The 14,891-nt window shown below is 41.2% G+C and overlaps 1 protein-coding gene across 1 annotated transcript; it reads right to left on the minus strand.

The window, feature by feature from the left end:
- Nucleotides 1-2,535: 2,535 nt before the first annotated feature.
- Nucleotides 2,536-8,493, minus strand: LOC128467520 (thyrotropin-releasing hormone receptor-like). Its single transcript, XM_053449182.1, has 3 exons — nucleotides 7,976-8,493; nucleotides 7,315-7,738; nucleotides 2,536-3,325 (listed from the first exon to the last, which is right to left on the minus strand). Exons 1-3 carry the CDS (start codon nucleotides 8,350-8,352, stop codon nucleotides 2,921-2,923), a joined length of 1,206 nt encoding a protein of 401 aa, XP_053305157.1. The 5' UTR covers nucleotides 8,353-8,493; the 3' UTR covers nucleotides 2,536-2,920.
- Between the last annotated feature and the right edge of the window lie 6,398 nt (nucleotides 8,494-14,891).

Raw genomic sequence — 14,891 nt, forward strand, 5'->3', positions numbered from 1 at the left:
CGGCGATATGATGTTATGCTGCGTTGTTTCGCTTGACATAATGTATGCAGTCCGTGAACAATGGCTGCACGCGGCCACCAGTGTTATCATTTACACTCCCGATGTAAGCGATCCCAAGGGGGAAACAATGTGGATCCATCCATGATAAAACTGTCCCTTTAAATACAGGTTTGCAGGCGCATACTGGCCGGCCATACTCTGGGTACCCCACCTTGGCCCTCGATTTTAGCTTGGGGTATTTTCTCCTTGGGTAACAAGCATTTGGTTCCTTTTCTACTTAACCGCAGGCATAGTTTCAACACTGACTGGATCCTTTCTGTGCTCTTCTAACTATGCAGTCCCCTCTGCTGAGTGCTGCTATAGGCTAAACAGATCTGGTTTGGCCAATGCGCGCAGATCAAGAGTGGCTTTAAGCTTTAAGGGCCCCTAAGGGAATGATTTATTGGGGCAAAGTAATTATTATATTCTTTATAATATATTTATATATATACTCTTTATAATATCTTTATATATATTATTTATACTATATATATATATTTATATATTCTTTATAATATCTATATATAGATTCTTTATAATATCTATATATATATATATACTCTTTATAATATATATATTTATGGTATTAACATGAAAGCGATGGCGGAGTAGGGCCAGGATTTATAATAGCGGGAATGAAGAAATAAATGATTATAAATAAATATAATGTATCGGTAAAGAGACCCAGGAAGAAATCGAACGCGGAACAGTCGCATCAGTAAGAAGCCGCACGTGTAATGCGTGCCAAGAGAGCCCTTTGGGGGGGGGTAATGAATTTTTATAGCGTTAATGCATTTATTAAATATGAAAACAAATAGAGAATGCAGTGCGTTCCGTTATTATTCTGTCATTTCTGGAGGATTTGTATGACTATATATATGCAAATTGCATACTTCACAGCATAAAAATAAGAAAAAGAAGAAAGAAAACCATTTGATCTACCGATATTTGCATATCTCAAATGTCTGATTAAAGGGGATTCTAATTTGTTTAAATAACTCCTTTCTATAAGCTAGTTTACATTGTGAATAACTTCCCACGGTTCAAAGCTCCAGGGAGCCATATATATATTTATATAATATATATATATTTATATATTATTATTATTTTAATATTTATATATATTATCTGATTACATTGAGCGCTGTGGGGTTTTAAGGGGACACGCATCAAGAAAACTGGGGGTTTTCCCCAAACTCAATTAAGACCTGGACCAACTGGCTCTTACCTGCTTTTGGTATATGGACACTATATGAAGAAGATCCTGATGCAAAGTTCACAATGTGACAGTCACCATGGAAACCAAACGTTCCTGCTGATTACTCCACATTTAGCAATTTGCACCAGAATTGATCTTTACAAAAATTGCTCTTTAAGACACATGCTAATGGGGATATACCTGGGGGTCCTCTATGTCCTCTTTTGGTGGATGCCATATTTTATATATATATATATATATATATATATATGTACCGACTGTAGGATGGGCCAATAAATAACTTATTTCTTAAGAAGCTAAGGAGTTCAACCCACCTCCTACATGTTTTTTGTACGCTGTCTTCGGCAGAGACGCAGGGGGTTGCTCCTGTTCCGGGCGCGGAGTGTTGAGATATCTCAATTAGGATGTAACATTTCTTTTCCGTTTTTCGTTAATAACTGCATGAGCAAGGGTACAGTGTTTTCCGTTAAAGAACGCGGAATGAAAATACAAAAGGGTCCCCGATAAATGGAATGCCCGATAAACAGAAAAAAAAGAAACACGTAAAAAAAAAAAACGTCATCAAACCATCTCTCCCAGAAGAATTTTGTTTCTCTTTTATTTTTAGAAATACATTTTTTTGGGGGGGATGCAACGTACTCACCAGATCCCATCATGATACACAACACAGTAATAATTACAGACGCGTCTCCAAAAGTATGCAATTTACAAGCGGGGGTTAACAGAGTGTGGGATCCGCTTTGAGTAATGAGAGGGGCATGCTCTTATATTCTGACGTCGTTAATAATAATGTTCTCAGCATGTACCTCACAATAAATGATTACATAAATAGTAAAGATAGTTTGGCCTTGGTATTTGTCTTACTGTAGGTCTTTTGGATGGGTAAGCCATCATACAAAGTGTCAATAAATACACTTCTTCAATAACTTCTTCTTCTTTCAAAAGTTCCGTTGAGGCCCTTGGACGCCATGACACACGACATCATGCTGTTTCCATGTTCGTATCTTGCCGGCCGGAGAAATGTGATGATAAAGTAGGGTTTGGCATCTTCGGGCAGCGGACGTTGGATGATAAATCCGGTTGTGTACCCCCAGCATGTGGAGTAAATTGCCATAGGAAGAGGAAGGTATTTGGCTCAGCCATGGCAGACTGTGGATTCTGACCAGAATCAAATATATTTTGGTGCCAACCAACTATGTAACAATGTTATTAGAATCAAAGTTAAAGATCCAATCTTTGACCCATCCATCTATTTGAATTTGTTTTTTTTTCTCTAATTTAAATGCCCGCTAAAATAAATCAAGTAATAATAACTTGGTATATGCTATTTAAAGTAGGGGTTTTGACCTGCATCTCATGGAGGACTCCTGATTACGGAAAATGGCTCCATACCGTTGGCGGAAATCTATGAAAGCTCAAACATGACTCGTACATAAAGCCTGTGCATGGGATGCCGAGAGACTTCATCGCTCTTCTACAAGACACAGTACATAATTAGACTTCTACAGGAAGGCAAAATGACCAAAGAATTTGGATCTGTTCTTCTATATTTCAATAAGAATGCCGTCCTTGCTGCTCTTGATGTAAAATATGCCCCATGGATTGGCACCAACTTTCGCATCGTACATAGACTATGAACCAGGACGTTTGCAAACGGGCACGTTAGACCACGCTGTAGTATAGCTCCCCTTCGGTTCTCGCGTTACTGGTCTGTTTTGGAAGGGCGGTGGGTTTCTGAGGAGCTGGCTTATCTTTCTTCTCCGCTCCAGCGGTGGCTCCATCCCTCACCATACTGTAACTGGTAGTGGTCAAGTACATACTTCTCCTTTGGGTGTCTTCTTGTCCACACTTACACAACTTCTTGAAGGCGGTACGGAACTTCTGAGACATAAGGTTGTAGATTACAGGATTTATGGCGCTGTTGGCATAAACACAAACACGGCAGAAGAGAAGAAACCAAGGATCCAGGTAAGGGTTGCCCATAAAAGAATTGACTAGAACCAATGTCCGATAGGGCATCCAAAGGAGAGCAAAAAGTATGACCACCACGGCCAACATCTTGGTGACCTACAAAAATACAAGGATGACAAATTCAGAGTCAAGGAAATAAGGTGAAGCTTTTATTAGGTAAAGACGATGCTCGTTGGGTGCGAAATATTAATAAATGATAAAATGCAGATGGCGTTGACGTAGATAGATACAAACTCTTACAATAACAGGAAAAATTGGAACCTCTGTGCAGCTCGGACAATTATTTTGTTTTTATTTTATTTTATATTTAAACAGAGATTTAGAATTTTCTTCTCACGATTAAGCGCTTTACAAGCCCATGACATAAAAATCTATGTTTACAACCGCAAGTAATAAAAAGGTGAACGACAAGGTAAAAAAACATGCTATTTGTTACAACCGACATGACACGCGAGAAAATATCAAGCTGATGCGAAAGGTCTCCTCGTTAATTATATAACATTACGGATCGATAGATTCCATCACGTTACGCCCGTGTCATGTGAACTACCCCCCCCCACTTATTGCTCTAAGAAAATGAATTGGATGCCTAGAGTTTGGATTTGGCTCCCCACAGCTATAGGATATCTTTTTTCTAGTAATATATATTAATATAGTTGTTATTTGTAGTTGCTCATTTTAACAAAAACAAAACAGGTCCTTATTTTTCTTTATAAAAATCCTTTTTCCCAAAATAAACATTTTTCACAGAACTTTGGTTTTTTTTTTGGTTTTGAAACCAAAAATATATTAAACTATGGGGATGCTGGTTTAAATTAGTGTCTTTAGTGTCTTTATCCGGCACTTTCCCAGAAATGTTTTCTTTTTTTAGTGGACCTCTCCACCTCACCGCTGGAAAGCTCTTAAGATGCCAATGGTGAGTGGTTGATAAATACACAACGTAACATGGGAAAGATTCTAAGAATATCCCTGCTTGAGCTCTGTTGTGTTCAAGCAGGAGGTCATTAATCCAGATCTCACGTAGGTACAATGAAATGATCCCTCTACGATGCGACTGATGGGTTTACCAGTTTTAAACTAACTTAACGATGTGTTCAATACTTAAGTCATAGTTCAAACAAGACCAAGGACTGATTAAGGTTCGAGTCTTTACAGCAGAAAAAACATGGCAGACTAGACGGGGGCCGAACGGGGCCGACCTGCCAGAAGATTCTATGTTGCCATCGTGTCTGAGCAAGTCCCCAAGTGTTTTATAATTCGAGGAGATGCTGCCGGGTGACTGCCCTCCTCAGGGAGATCAGCCACCTATTTAAAGAGCTGACCTGAAGAGACCAGCAGGTTCCTCCTCCGTCGAGTACAAACGCACATAATCTGTTACATCCACATGGACTCAGAACGCCGCGAAGCCTAATACAACTTCCAAAAACCAACAGTCCGTAAATCAGGCAGAGACCACGCAGAGCTGCGGTTATTCTTAGAGTGTGTTCCCGGGTCGGAGCTGACCTGTAAAGACATCTTATTGCGTTAGCTCGGAAAATTAATTCCGCTCTCGCTCTGCGCTGTACTTCCAGACGAGTCAAATCGCTGTCACGGGACGCCGGACGTGCTTTGTGCTTACGTTTCACTGCCGATAAAATACTTAACAATCTCATACGGCATTAAAAGGACTTCTTGGGTCCATTGGAACGTCATGCATTCCTTGTAGATCCAGGATATATATTTTAGGCTCCAAGGTACGAAGTGGACAGCGGGAAACATAGAGTTCTATAACCCTTACTTGAGTTAAATCCCACGATTTCTCTAAAAGGAACCACTTAGGGGCCCCTACACATCACAAAAAAGGGACCCCATTCAATATGTTATGGTATTACTCATCTAAAACTACCTGGACCCTGGGGCAACATCCCCTTCTGTCCCTATGATTTATCCATTACACAGAGGAACTGGTTATACTGGTTAGACTTTACCATATGTGTTATTTAATCACTGCCTTTACTTTGAGAAAACTAGAAAAATATATCGAAAACATGCCTGCAGAGCGGGGAAAATCTAAAAAAGCCAGATGAGTTTTGGGCTCAGTACGTTCTGTAATAAGTACATTTTTTTTTCTATTAAGTGTCTATTTTCTCCTCTCCTTCCGCCTCTCGTTGTCTCGAGATGAGCGCCCGTTCCTTCATACTGTGATGTTATTCATAAAAAGAGTAGACGTTAAAGGGTAAAACAATCCCGTCTCACAGCAGGTCACATCCACTCGAAAGGCAACATCCCCTCGGAGAATGTATCGAGTCGGCTTTTAATAAACAATACAATAACAGTCGGAGAAGAAGAAAAATTGGTAATGGATTTCCGGCCCATTGATGGGGGGGGGGGTGATTTTGGGTCATACAGTAATCTACGAGTCTATATATATATATATATATATATATAAAAAAAGATATTTTATTATTAGTTCAAAAAATTCAGCTACGGGGCTTTTTATCATTTTTTTATTTGGGTAGGAGCAAAATAAAATCTACTTTATCAAAATTCCTCTGGAATCCCTTAATAGCCTTGAATTAACTAATTAATAAAGACGTGGAGGGTTACAAACTGTGGAGAGGGTCAGGGGAAATGTTAATTATATTTATTTTAGGATTGGGTTGGATAACAATGTTAACTGAATATCTCTGTTTCGTTTTCTTCTATGACGGGGCAGAGCCGGCGCCTTCCGATGGCGTTTAGTACCCTGAGAGTAAAAGTCACGCGGGGTCGGAGGACGGCTTGGGGAGCCGGCGGCTTGGAGAGCAGAGTAGCCACTTATCTCCGTGTTATGAGAAAATGGCCACTAAGTGCTTCAATCCTCTCGCGTAAAACTGTTAACGCACTTGTCATATAACTGCTAAACCCGCGCTATTAAATGTATGGCCTTCGACGAGTGTCATAACATCCGGTGTCAGAGGAGGGAACCCTGGCTGGTGCGAGGAGTTACTTCGTATAAAGAGATCATTATAAGAAGTCTATAAGACGACGTGATAAGATGGGAAAAAGGTTATCTCACGTGGGACGGAAGGCGTTGCTCTTGGGTTTGGGTGCGCCAGTGGATATATGGCAGCCTGGCACGATATATTCGGTAGGTCATGGTCAGCTTATAGTTAGCTAGGGCTCAGATACTACAGAGACCCTACAAAAATAATGATTATCTAAAGGTAACGTTTGTGGATGGGGTACAGACAGGGCTAAGGCCAAACACAGGTATAGAGGAACTGGGGGGGCTTGGTGTTCAGCCATGCTCACACCTGCATGTTCTAAGTTAAATCTGCTTTATGGGCTACTAAAAGATTAAGCTGTGCCCAATAACCCATCCTACATAACAGTGTTCAGGCAGCAGACGTAATACTGTAGTATATCCCTGACGTGCGCATGTGGCCGCTTGCTGTGCTATGACGTGTAGTAAACATGGCTTAGCGGATAGAGTGTATCCAGCCGGCCCTTGATCTCAGTCCACTCCTGGATCTCAATCACACAGAGGAGCCATTAGGATGGGGCTATGATTACCATATTTTCTAACAAGCTTGGTGGGCAGAACTCGAAAGCCATCACAATGACCCTGGTGGCCATAAGGCACAAGATCATGCAATTCATACACAATAATAATTAAAGATAATATCATTAGAATACATCCATGAAAACAACCACATTCCACCCTAGACACACTTTCTAATTCATGCCATTAATCAGCAAACCACAGCATCTATTACCGCAAGCGCAGGAGTCGCCGCTAGCCCTTTAATGACCTCCGTAAATGAATGAGACGCATAGTTACTGTACTTATATGATTCCGCAGGCTGGATGGCGAAGACCGCTGCTCTAAAACGTGACATTGCTTTGTACGGATCTACCGCCAGGCCATACGGTTTAAGATGAACACTAACAAGACACAAAGTGCCTACCAAAAATAAGAGTTTCATACCGGGGAACGCAAAGGAACCACAATGCCACTTCTTTACTGATTAGTATGGAATCCAAGTACACATCAATAATATGCTTAAATAAGACTATTCCAATTAGAATACTAGCTTCCTATTAATAATGGGGTTTTCCGTTACCTGCTTTCTTGAAGACAGCGCCCCCTTTGGCCTGGGGCGATTGCTGCCTTTGTTCCCCTCTGTTTGCGACCCGTTTTTCTCCTTCGAACTCTTTTCCCTCCATCGCTCCGTGGTGCTCTCCGGATGCTGGGGTATTGGGCTGAGAAACAGGATTCGTCCAATCAGAGCGTAGAGGACGGTGGCGACAAAGAGCGGAATGACATAGAAAATGGCAAAGTCTGTTAGGTATATCGGCAGGTAGAGGTTACGGGAGACCTTGTAGCCACATTCCACCTGCTGGTTCTTGTTCACTTGGATATCAACCAGGAAAAACCAAAGCATGCAATATATGGATGTGAATATCCATACGGCGGTGATAATTCGCTTGGCCCGTGACACTGTGCAGACTGTCTGGGCTCTCATCGGGTGACAAATTGCAATATATCTGGAAAAAATAAAAAAAAAACATAATTAATCCTCATTTAGAGGGACAATAAATATCAACAGGCCATTTACATTTAATATTCCAATCTCCCAACCAGTTAAACATTCGAAGTAATCGTATTTTCTTTATCTTTTCACTTAAATAATAATAGAAAGAATTATTGACAATAGCGTTACATTAATCAGTCTCTAGCGGCTCAAGCGCATTAAGCACAGGTGACAACGCGCACAATCTTACCTCTCCACTGTAAACGCCGTGATTGAGCAGGACGAGGCATTGATTCCCAAATATTGGAAGTACGTTATGCCCAGGCACCCGGCGTGCCCGTAAATCCACGTGCCGGCCAAGCTGTCGGAAACATTCGGCAACCCTGCGGCGACCAGGACCATTAAGTCGGCAACGGCCAGGCTGACCAAGTAACAGTTGGTTGGGGTTCTCATGTCACGGGTAGTGAATACCACCAGTACCACCATGATGTTGCCAATTATGCCAACTCCGCAGATTAATAAAACCAGGAACACAGAGATGGCTTTGTATTCGATCAAGCTAAACACTAAGTCATTGTTAGCCAAGGAGATGTTGGTGGGGCTATCAAACCTGCTGTTGTTCTCCATGATGTTAGTGACAACTTGGGGGTCCTTCTATTAGAACAAACCAAGTATCCCCATGGCGCCTGGTCGGAGGCTATGAACGCGATGTTGCATGGTGACTTTAGAGCTTAAGATGGAGTACAGGATTACCAGAAGAAGATGGCTTCAGAGTCATCCAAGGTGCCATCTGCAAATGCAAAGTGACCACACAGTTAGGTAAAAGAAGAACACTCAGCCATTAAAGCGTGAACGAGGCAGCCATCACAGAAGCGGCACGGCCCATCCAATTCAGTTTTTCTCACCCATCGGCCAGTAAGATTGGAAAACATTGAATTATACCTTTAACATGCTATTGAGCTCCAAGCTACTCGCTCTGTATCCATATATCAATGATCGGTCCATGGGCTTTAGTTTCTGCTAACGACGGCTCTCAGGCTGACAGATATGGGTCTTATTAAACACATCCCTTAGGAGTTTTGCCCCAGCGGCTTTAACTCCGCTTCATTCGCTTGAATTGGTACAGCATGCTTTTATTATGACTTTACTCCCACACACTAGGGAAATATATACAGTAGAAATAATAATATACAATATATATAAACACATATACATATATACTGTAAATGGACAAAGCAAGTAGAGCTACTGTTAAACTATAAATCTAATAACTCTCAGCCTCAGAAGGTGAATGAGAAAATTCCAGCACAGCAACAAACACAAGCTTTAATATTGCAAAAGCCCCAAATGAATTGTACGCCGAGGTCCTAAATACTATAATTCAGCCGGCTGGCAGTAGATTAACCCAAACTGACATTTCTTCATTGATCCTGACTCTACAATCAATCTTTTAGTGATTAGCGATATGTTTTCTCCATAAACCACGGGAAGTTCTGTCCAGTTTTATTGTATCTTCTCTGCGCTCCGGAGGCGTAAATCAGATACTTTGGGCCGGATAATGTGTTCTCGCGTAAAACACACAAAAAAGAACAATCTAATACCCCGCGTTTCTTTCATTTAACTGAAAAAAAATAACTGGGAAAAAAAACTGGCTTATCTGCTAACAAGACGTTGCGTTGTATATATTTGGGTGACGGGTAGATTCTACCAACTGATTGATTCCCCATTCAGGATTTGTTGATGAAGCCTTAAAAAAATATTAATTTAAAATAATTTACATAATTATAATGGAATAGTGTGTATTGATACATGCGCATTAATTAGTGGAATGCTCCTAAAGAAAATGATTTTATTGCTGAGTTAGAGTACAAACCTTCAAAAAAAAATTAATAATAATAATAATATTTATAAATAAAAAATAATTTGATAAGGAATTTCTGCGCAAAGCTTATGAATTGCTAGCTATGGAAATGAGTATAAAAGGGGTTTGCCATCCAGAGGCGGGACCCATTGGGGTGGAAAAAAGGGACATGAATGGAGGCATTGCCAACACTGCCACCCCCCCTCCATCATCCGACCAATCAGAGCATTATCTGTTAAAACGTGCCCGCTATTTTCAGACACCGTGCATTCTAATTGGGCTTGACTTGGTATAAGGGGATACAAACCAATTAGGGGGGTTGTAATTAGACTTACGTGGAGAAAAAGTTTGAATGAGAATTCCCAGTAAAAAACAAAACAAAAAAACAAAACATGTTGGATATAGTAAAACAGGTTTGTATCATTTTTGGCAACACTTTCTTGATCGCATAATCAAATTCCACGCACACACGCGCTCACATTCTAACCCAAATGCACAAGTGTTAACATTTCATGGAATTCTGGGAATTCTAAACGGAAGCCTGTTAACAACAAAGTTAAACTCAATGAAAACCATCCTGGACCTGCACAGAAATCTAACGATACTTCGAGGAGGGGGATAAGACGTTGAAGAAGGAAATAGATCTACCCAAAATCTAGAATATGATTTATAATCTGTGTGACATAGATTGTAAGCTCTTTGAGCCGGGCCCCCTCACCTGTTGTCTCTGTTAGTCAATTTGTTATGTTATATACTACTTGTTATGTCCTGTCCACACATTGTACAGCGCTACGGAATTTGATGGCGCTATATAAAACAATAAATAATAATAAATAATAATAGTGACAGCGTTATATTGTTACTTTTTTCCTTGTGCTGCTTGTAGTCGTAGTTTATTAACACGATTCACAGAGCAGAATAGAGATGGGGTTTGATTTAAATATTAATACCCAAAGCAAGCTTTAATAATTATGTTTTTTTTTATACCTTAATAGGAAGAACAGATTTCTGTAAACTTCATTTTTATAAGCTATTTCACGTCAAAATAGGATTGCTATTTCTGAAAGTAGTTTTGTGTGATTTCAGTGACTTTCTTGCTTATATCTGACATTTCCACATGATTATCTCTATGTTAATTGGACATATAAACCATTTGCATATTCATTGCTACGGTAAACTGAGCATAATTCAAGACTTACTATTCGTTACGTAGCAATATTTAGTAGTCACGTCCCACAAGTTATTCATTGAATCCCGAACCTCCTATAGTATACATTCATCAAACTGAAATAGGGGCACAAGCAAGAAGATTAAAATATTGTTTTAAGAGATGAGGAGTTAATTGCGTTTGCTGAAAACACTCATCCGAACCCAAAAGGGTCTTGGCTGTGTTTAAAGTTTCCGCTATTTGCCCTAAAGCTCTCCCTCCCCATGTAATGGCCCTAATTTTCTCTAGGCGAAAAAAAAAAAGGGCTGTTTTGCTAAAACACGATAACGTGGAAGGAGGATGCGATAATTAGATTAGCACCGATAAAACATCTGTCCGGCTGGCTTTGCCCAACAGCTGGCAATCGCTTGATTATTATTGCTTCCCTGTAAAAGCCCATTGAATCTGGATGCATTGCCGCAGGTGAGAGTAAGTCACGCTGAGCGATGATTCGAATACCAGCAAGGTACATTCTACCGTTACATTAGAAAAGCATTAACACAAACATAACAATAGCACGGCTATTTAGAAACCATGGGCACGGTAGATTATTTTTTTTTTGGTCAACAGGGCTTTAAAAATACAATTTTAGCTGAGAAAATATTAATGAAAAAAAACCCACAGGATAGCCTGGCACAAACAAAGAATTATTGAGATCATACAGAAGCAGAGTAATAACTACTCAATCCTATTTAAATGTATTTCTTTTGCCGTGTTGCCTGCAGGCTGCAAATCTACCCCCCCCCCATATAAAGGGTTAGTGGGACGGGAGGCTAAATCCTATTGTGTTATAAAAGCCATAAAAGTACTAATAATGCTAAATACTTAAGTAGACGCTGCATAGAAATTCCGCTGCCTAAATTGGATCTGGAGAGAATCGGAGCCGGAGGGTTGAGGGATACTTTTTTTGGCTTTCTTCATCAAAGCAATGGGGTGGGGAGAAAAAAAAAAGTTCAGCTATGAAACTCACCTGCCGGAGAATGCTCGTCGGATGCCGAGTCCGTGCCGTGGCAGCCCCGGGTACCAGCTGTGCGGCTGAGCCTGTAAAGCCCCTCTCTACTCGACGGCGCGTCTGATGCTGATAGTTATATGGGGCTGACAGCTCCTCTCTCCTACATCAGCCTATGAGAGGAGGAAGGGTTGGCTTCGTCCCCAGACCCAACACGAGGGGCTGCGGAGGGAGTCTACACTATGCTAATGCTCACAGGACTGAGTGTGTGGGTATGTCTCACAACGTGAATTAAACAATACATACTCGTGGGGGGGGGGGTCCAGGGATAATAGGCTTATAAGTTATAGACAATTATTCACATTCCATTCATTTTCAATTGTTTAGTGGGATGACTCACCCAGGAAGAAAAGAGCTTCACCGACAGCCTGCGACTACTGCTGCTGCTGCTGCTGCAGAACCTCTTGGCCATGCAGTGATTCCTCCGTTCTTCAGCAGCTCGGACCCTCCTGTTCCCCACCTGTCTCCTGATGCATTCACAGAGGGGCACAGCGTGAGGGGCACAGCGTGAGAGGCACTGCTGTCTGCCCTTTATTTAAAAGCCGGTTCATTGAAGCCGCCCGTCTGTGGCTCATTATACGCTATGGGAGCTGCTGTCCGCGGTGCTGAAACTGTCACACGCGGCTGTAAACGGGGAATCCTGAATTACTCGGCATACAGAACTGGCTGCCAATCACTCCATGCATCGCCGGACCGGCCCCAATCACCGACCTCATCATCTGCCTCTCAAAGATTAATGCATTTGACCCTTTCTAGGGTGCTGTAAATGAACACTGCTCACTAATGATGACATCCATTATTGCATGTGCACCAATACGCTTATTACATTCACGGTCTTGTCTTAGATTCAGGATAGCCTTATGCCTAACCCATGTATGTTTAACCTCTGCCGGAAGGCTGTTCCACCTATCTAGCACCCTCTTAGATAACTGAAAACTTAAAAGGTTTTGTTAATAGGAAACCAATACCATTAAAATCTGAGATTAATCTTATTTAATAAATATGCTTAGCATATATATATATAATATATATGTTTGTATCACATTGATATTAGTATAGTGCCAGCGTATAGTCAAACTGTACCATGGGGGTTGCGCGAGCGACTGTCCCCCCCACCTGGAGTCACTTTGGTAAATCAATTCTACGTCGAAAGGCACGGCCCACAAATTTTGCTCTATGAATTGGGTAACGATTTTTCTTACACCCCTAAGGGCGATATTCGGGTCACGTTAGAGTGATTAAATTATTGTCTATGACCCGAATCAAAACGCGCAACAAGGCACAGTAACATATTTAGAAGCCAAAAGAAGCACGGAACGCATAGGTGGCTTAATTGTTGGTTTTTTTTTCAGGAATCAGGAAGAATAATAAACGTGGATATTTTTGCCTAAAAACCGTGAGAAAAAAGGTAATAATATACGTCTCGTTACGTTTAACTCCTTTGTCAACGGGCTTCTCTTCTAATCGTTCGATGTAACCACAGCCAATGGCGGGTCCCCATCCGGATCAGGTTTGTGAATGGCAAGGCTGAAGACCAGGCTGCTTGGCCCGTGGTGTATCCGCTTCAAATTCTCAGGGGAACTCATGTTGTTTTATAAATACAGTTCGGAGGCATCCTCCTCATGCGGCTTTAGACAGCGGTGCTGGGAACAAGTTGCGAAAGCCGTAAGAATATGAATAATACAAACACCGCTGGAAACTTGCATGCCGTGTGTCCAAGTAAAGGGATAATGAAATTTTCGGTACATTAATAGCCCAGCTCACGGGGGAAAGTTAAGCCAGCGAGTGGAAGCTTCGTATTAGCAGCGCTCATTCATTAATGATGGGAAATCCTTTAAAAACATCTATAAGTAATGATGAGTTTTCCAAACACACAGGTAGGGGCATCAAACGCTGACTGCCGGCTTGTGTGGTCTCCAGAAAAGATGGTGAAAGTACATTACCAAGTTTTCATCGCGAGTAGAACCGTGTACAGGTCTTGTATGAATACAACTTAATTTATTAAAAATACTTGGTTCCTATAGACATTTGGATATTGCCCCAAAATGCTTGTTCCGCATAGTTAAGGGGTCTTACTTATTGTCCGCATTAACAGGACACTCCAGTGGCCCCTATGCAACCCTACCTATGAAAAATGCAATTTAAAGCACTTTGTAAGTGTCCCTTTGATTTAAAAAAATCCATAGCTTTAATGCATTTATGACTATACGTAATACATTAGAATATGTAGCCATTAGATTTAATAACGTGAGAGAATGCGATGTTTAAAAAGGATCTCCTACAGTTTTGGAACAAGAAGAACCAGATTAAATAAACGACTGAGTCGTCGGATTACTCCAAAACCGAGCTCCTGAAAAATACACATCAAGATACGGGTAACGGTAGGCTGTCCGTCCGGGAAGAATCGGATGCACGCGTCTTTAAATGGATGAAGATTGGATATTGATCAAGCTTGCATCGTTTAGCAGAAGTATGCGGCTACAGAAATGATTTTCACGCGGAGAGGTCAGCGTCTTATTAAGCAGATAATTAAGGTACTGGAGATTTTTCTAAAGTCCCTCTGAAGGGTAATCTGATGGAACGTGATTTGGTTCCAATTGCCGGTTTCCTATTGCACAGATAAAGGATATAAAGGATCCACGTCGGTTCCAAGGTACCTCTTCGGGGGGTTTACGGGTATAACCCCCACGAAAGCTAAAAAAGATGTTAATAGAGAGATCGCAAAACAAGCGGACGATACACAATGTCTTCTTGCCGCTCTCCATATGTGAAGTGCTTGTTATGTGATGCTAAACTATGCTGCTGTCTCTCACACGGCATAAAAACAGAGTTCAAGAGCAGCGATTTAAACAATAATCTGTTTCGGCAGTCGGATTGCTCTATTAATTTCCAGATTGCAGGCAGGGCGTTCATATGTAACTCCATTAATCGTATTGACTTTTAAGCTTTGATGCAACCAGCCGAGGAGTTCCATCTCATACGATGAAAACACTTATTGAGGAGGAAATGATGCTTGTCTTAGTGTTTGGGGAACGCAGGGTTAATGAGACAGATCCGGGTTCATTCCGTACCTGGGTTCGTTCTCCTGT

The sequence above is a fragment of the Spea bombifrons genome, chromosome 10 (assembly GCF_027358695.1).
Source record: "Spea bombifrons isolate aSpeBom1 chromosome 10, aSpeBom1.2.pri, whole genome shotgun sequence".
Classification (NCBI taxonomy): Eukaryota; Metazoa; Chordata; class Amphibia; order Anura; family Pelobatidae; genus Spea; species Spea bombifrons.

Bases quoted from the DNA above. Each gene is read 5' to 3' on its own strand.
- LOC128467520 (XM_053449182.1), bottom strand. From the start codon at position 8,352: ATGGAGAACAACAGCAGGTTTGATAGCCCCACCAACATCTCCTTGGCT. The intron at 7,739-7,975 runs GTAAGATTGTGC...TATTTTTTCCAG, and splicing joins ACGGCGTTTACAGTGGAGAG to ATATATTGCAATTTGTCACC. The intron at 3,326-7,314 runs GTAACGGAAAAC...GTATTTTTGTAG, and splicing joins CGCTGTCTTCAAGAAAGCAG to GTCACCAAGATGTTGGCCGT.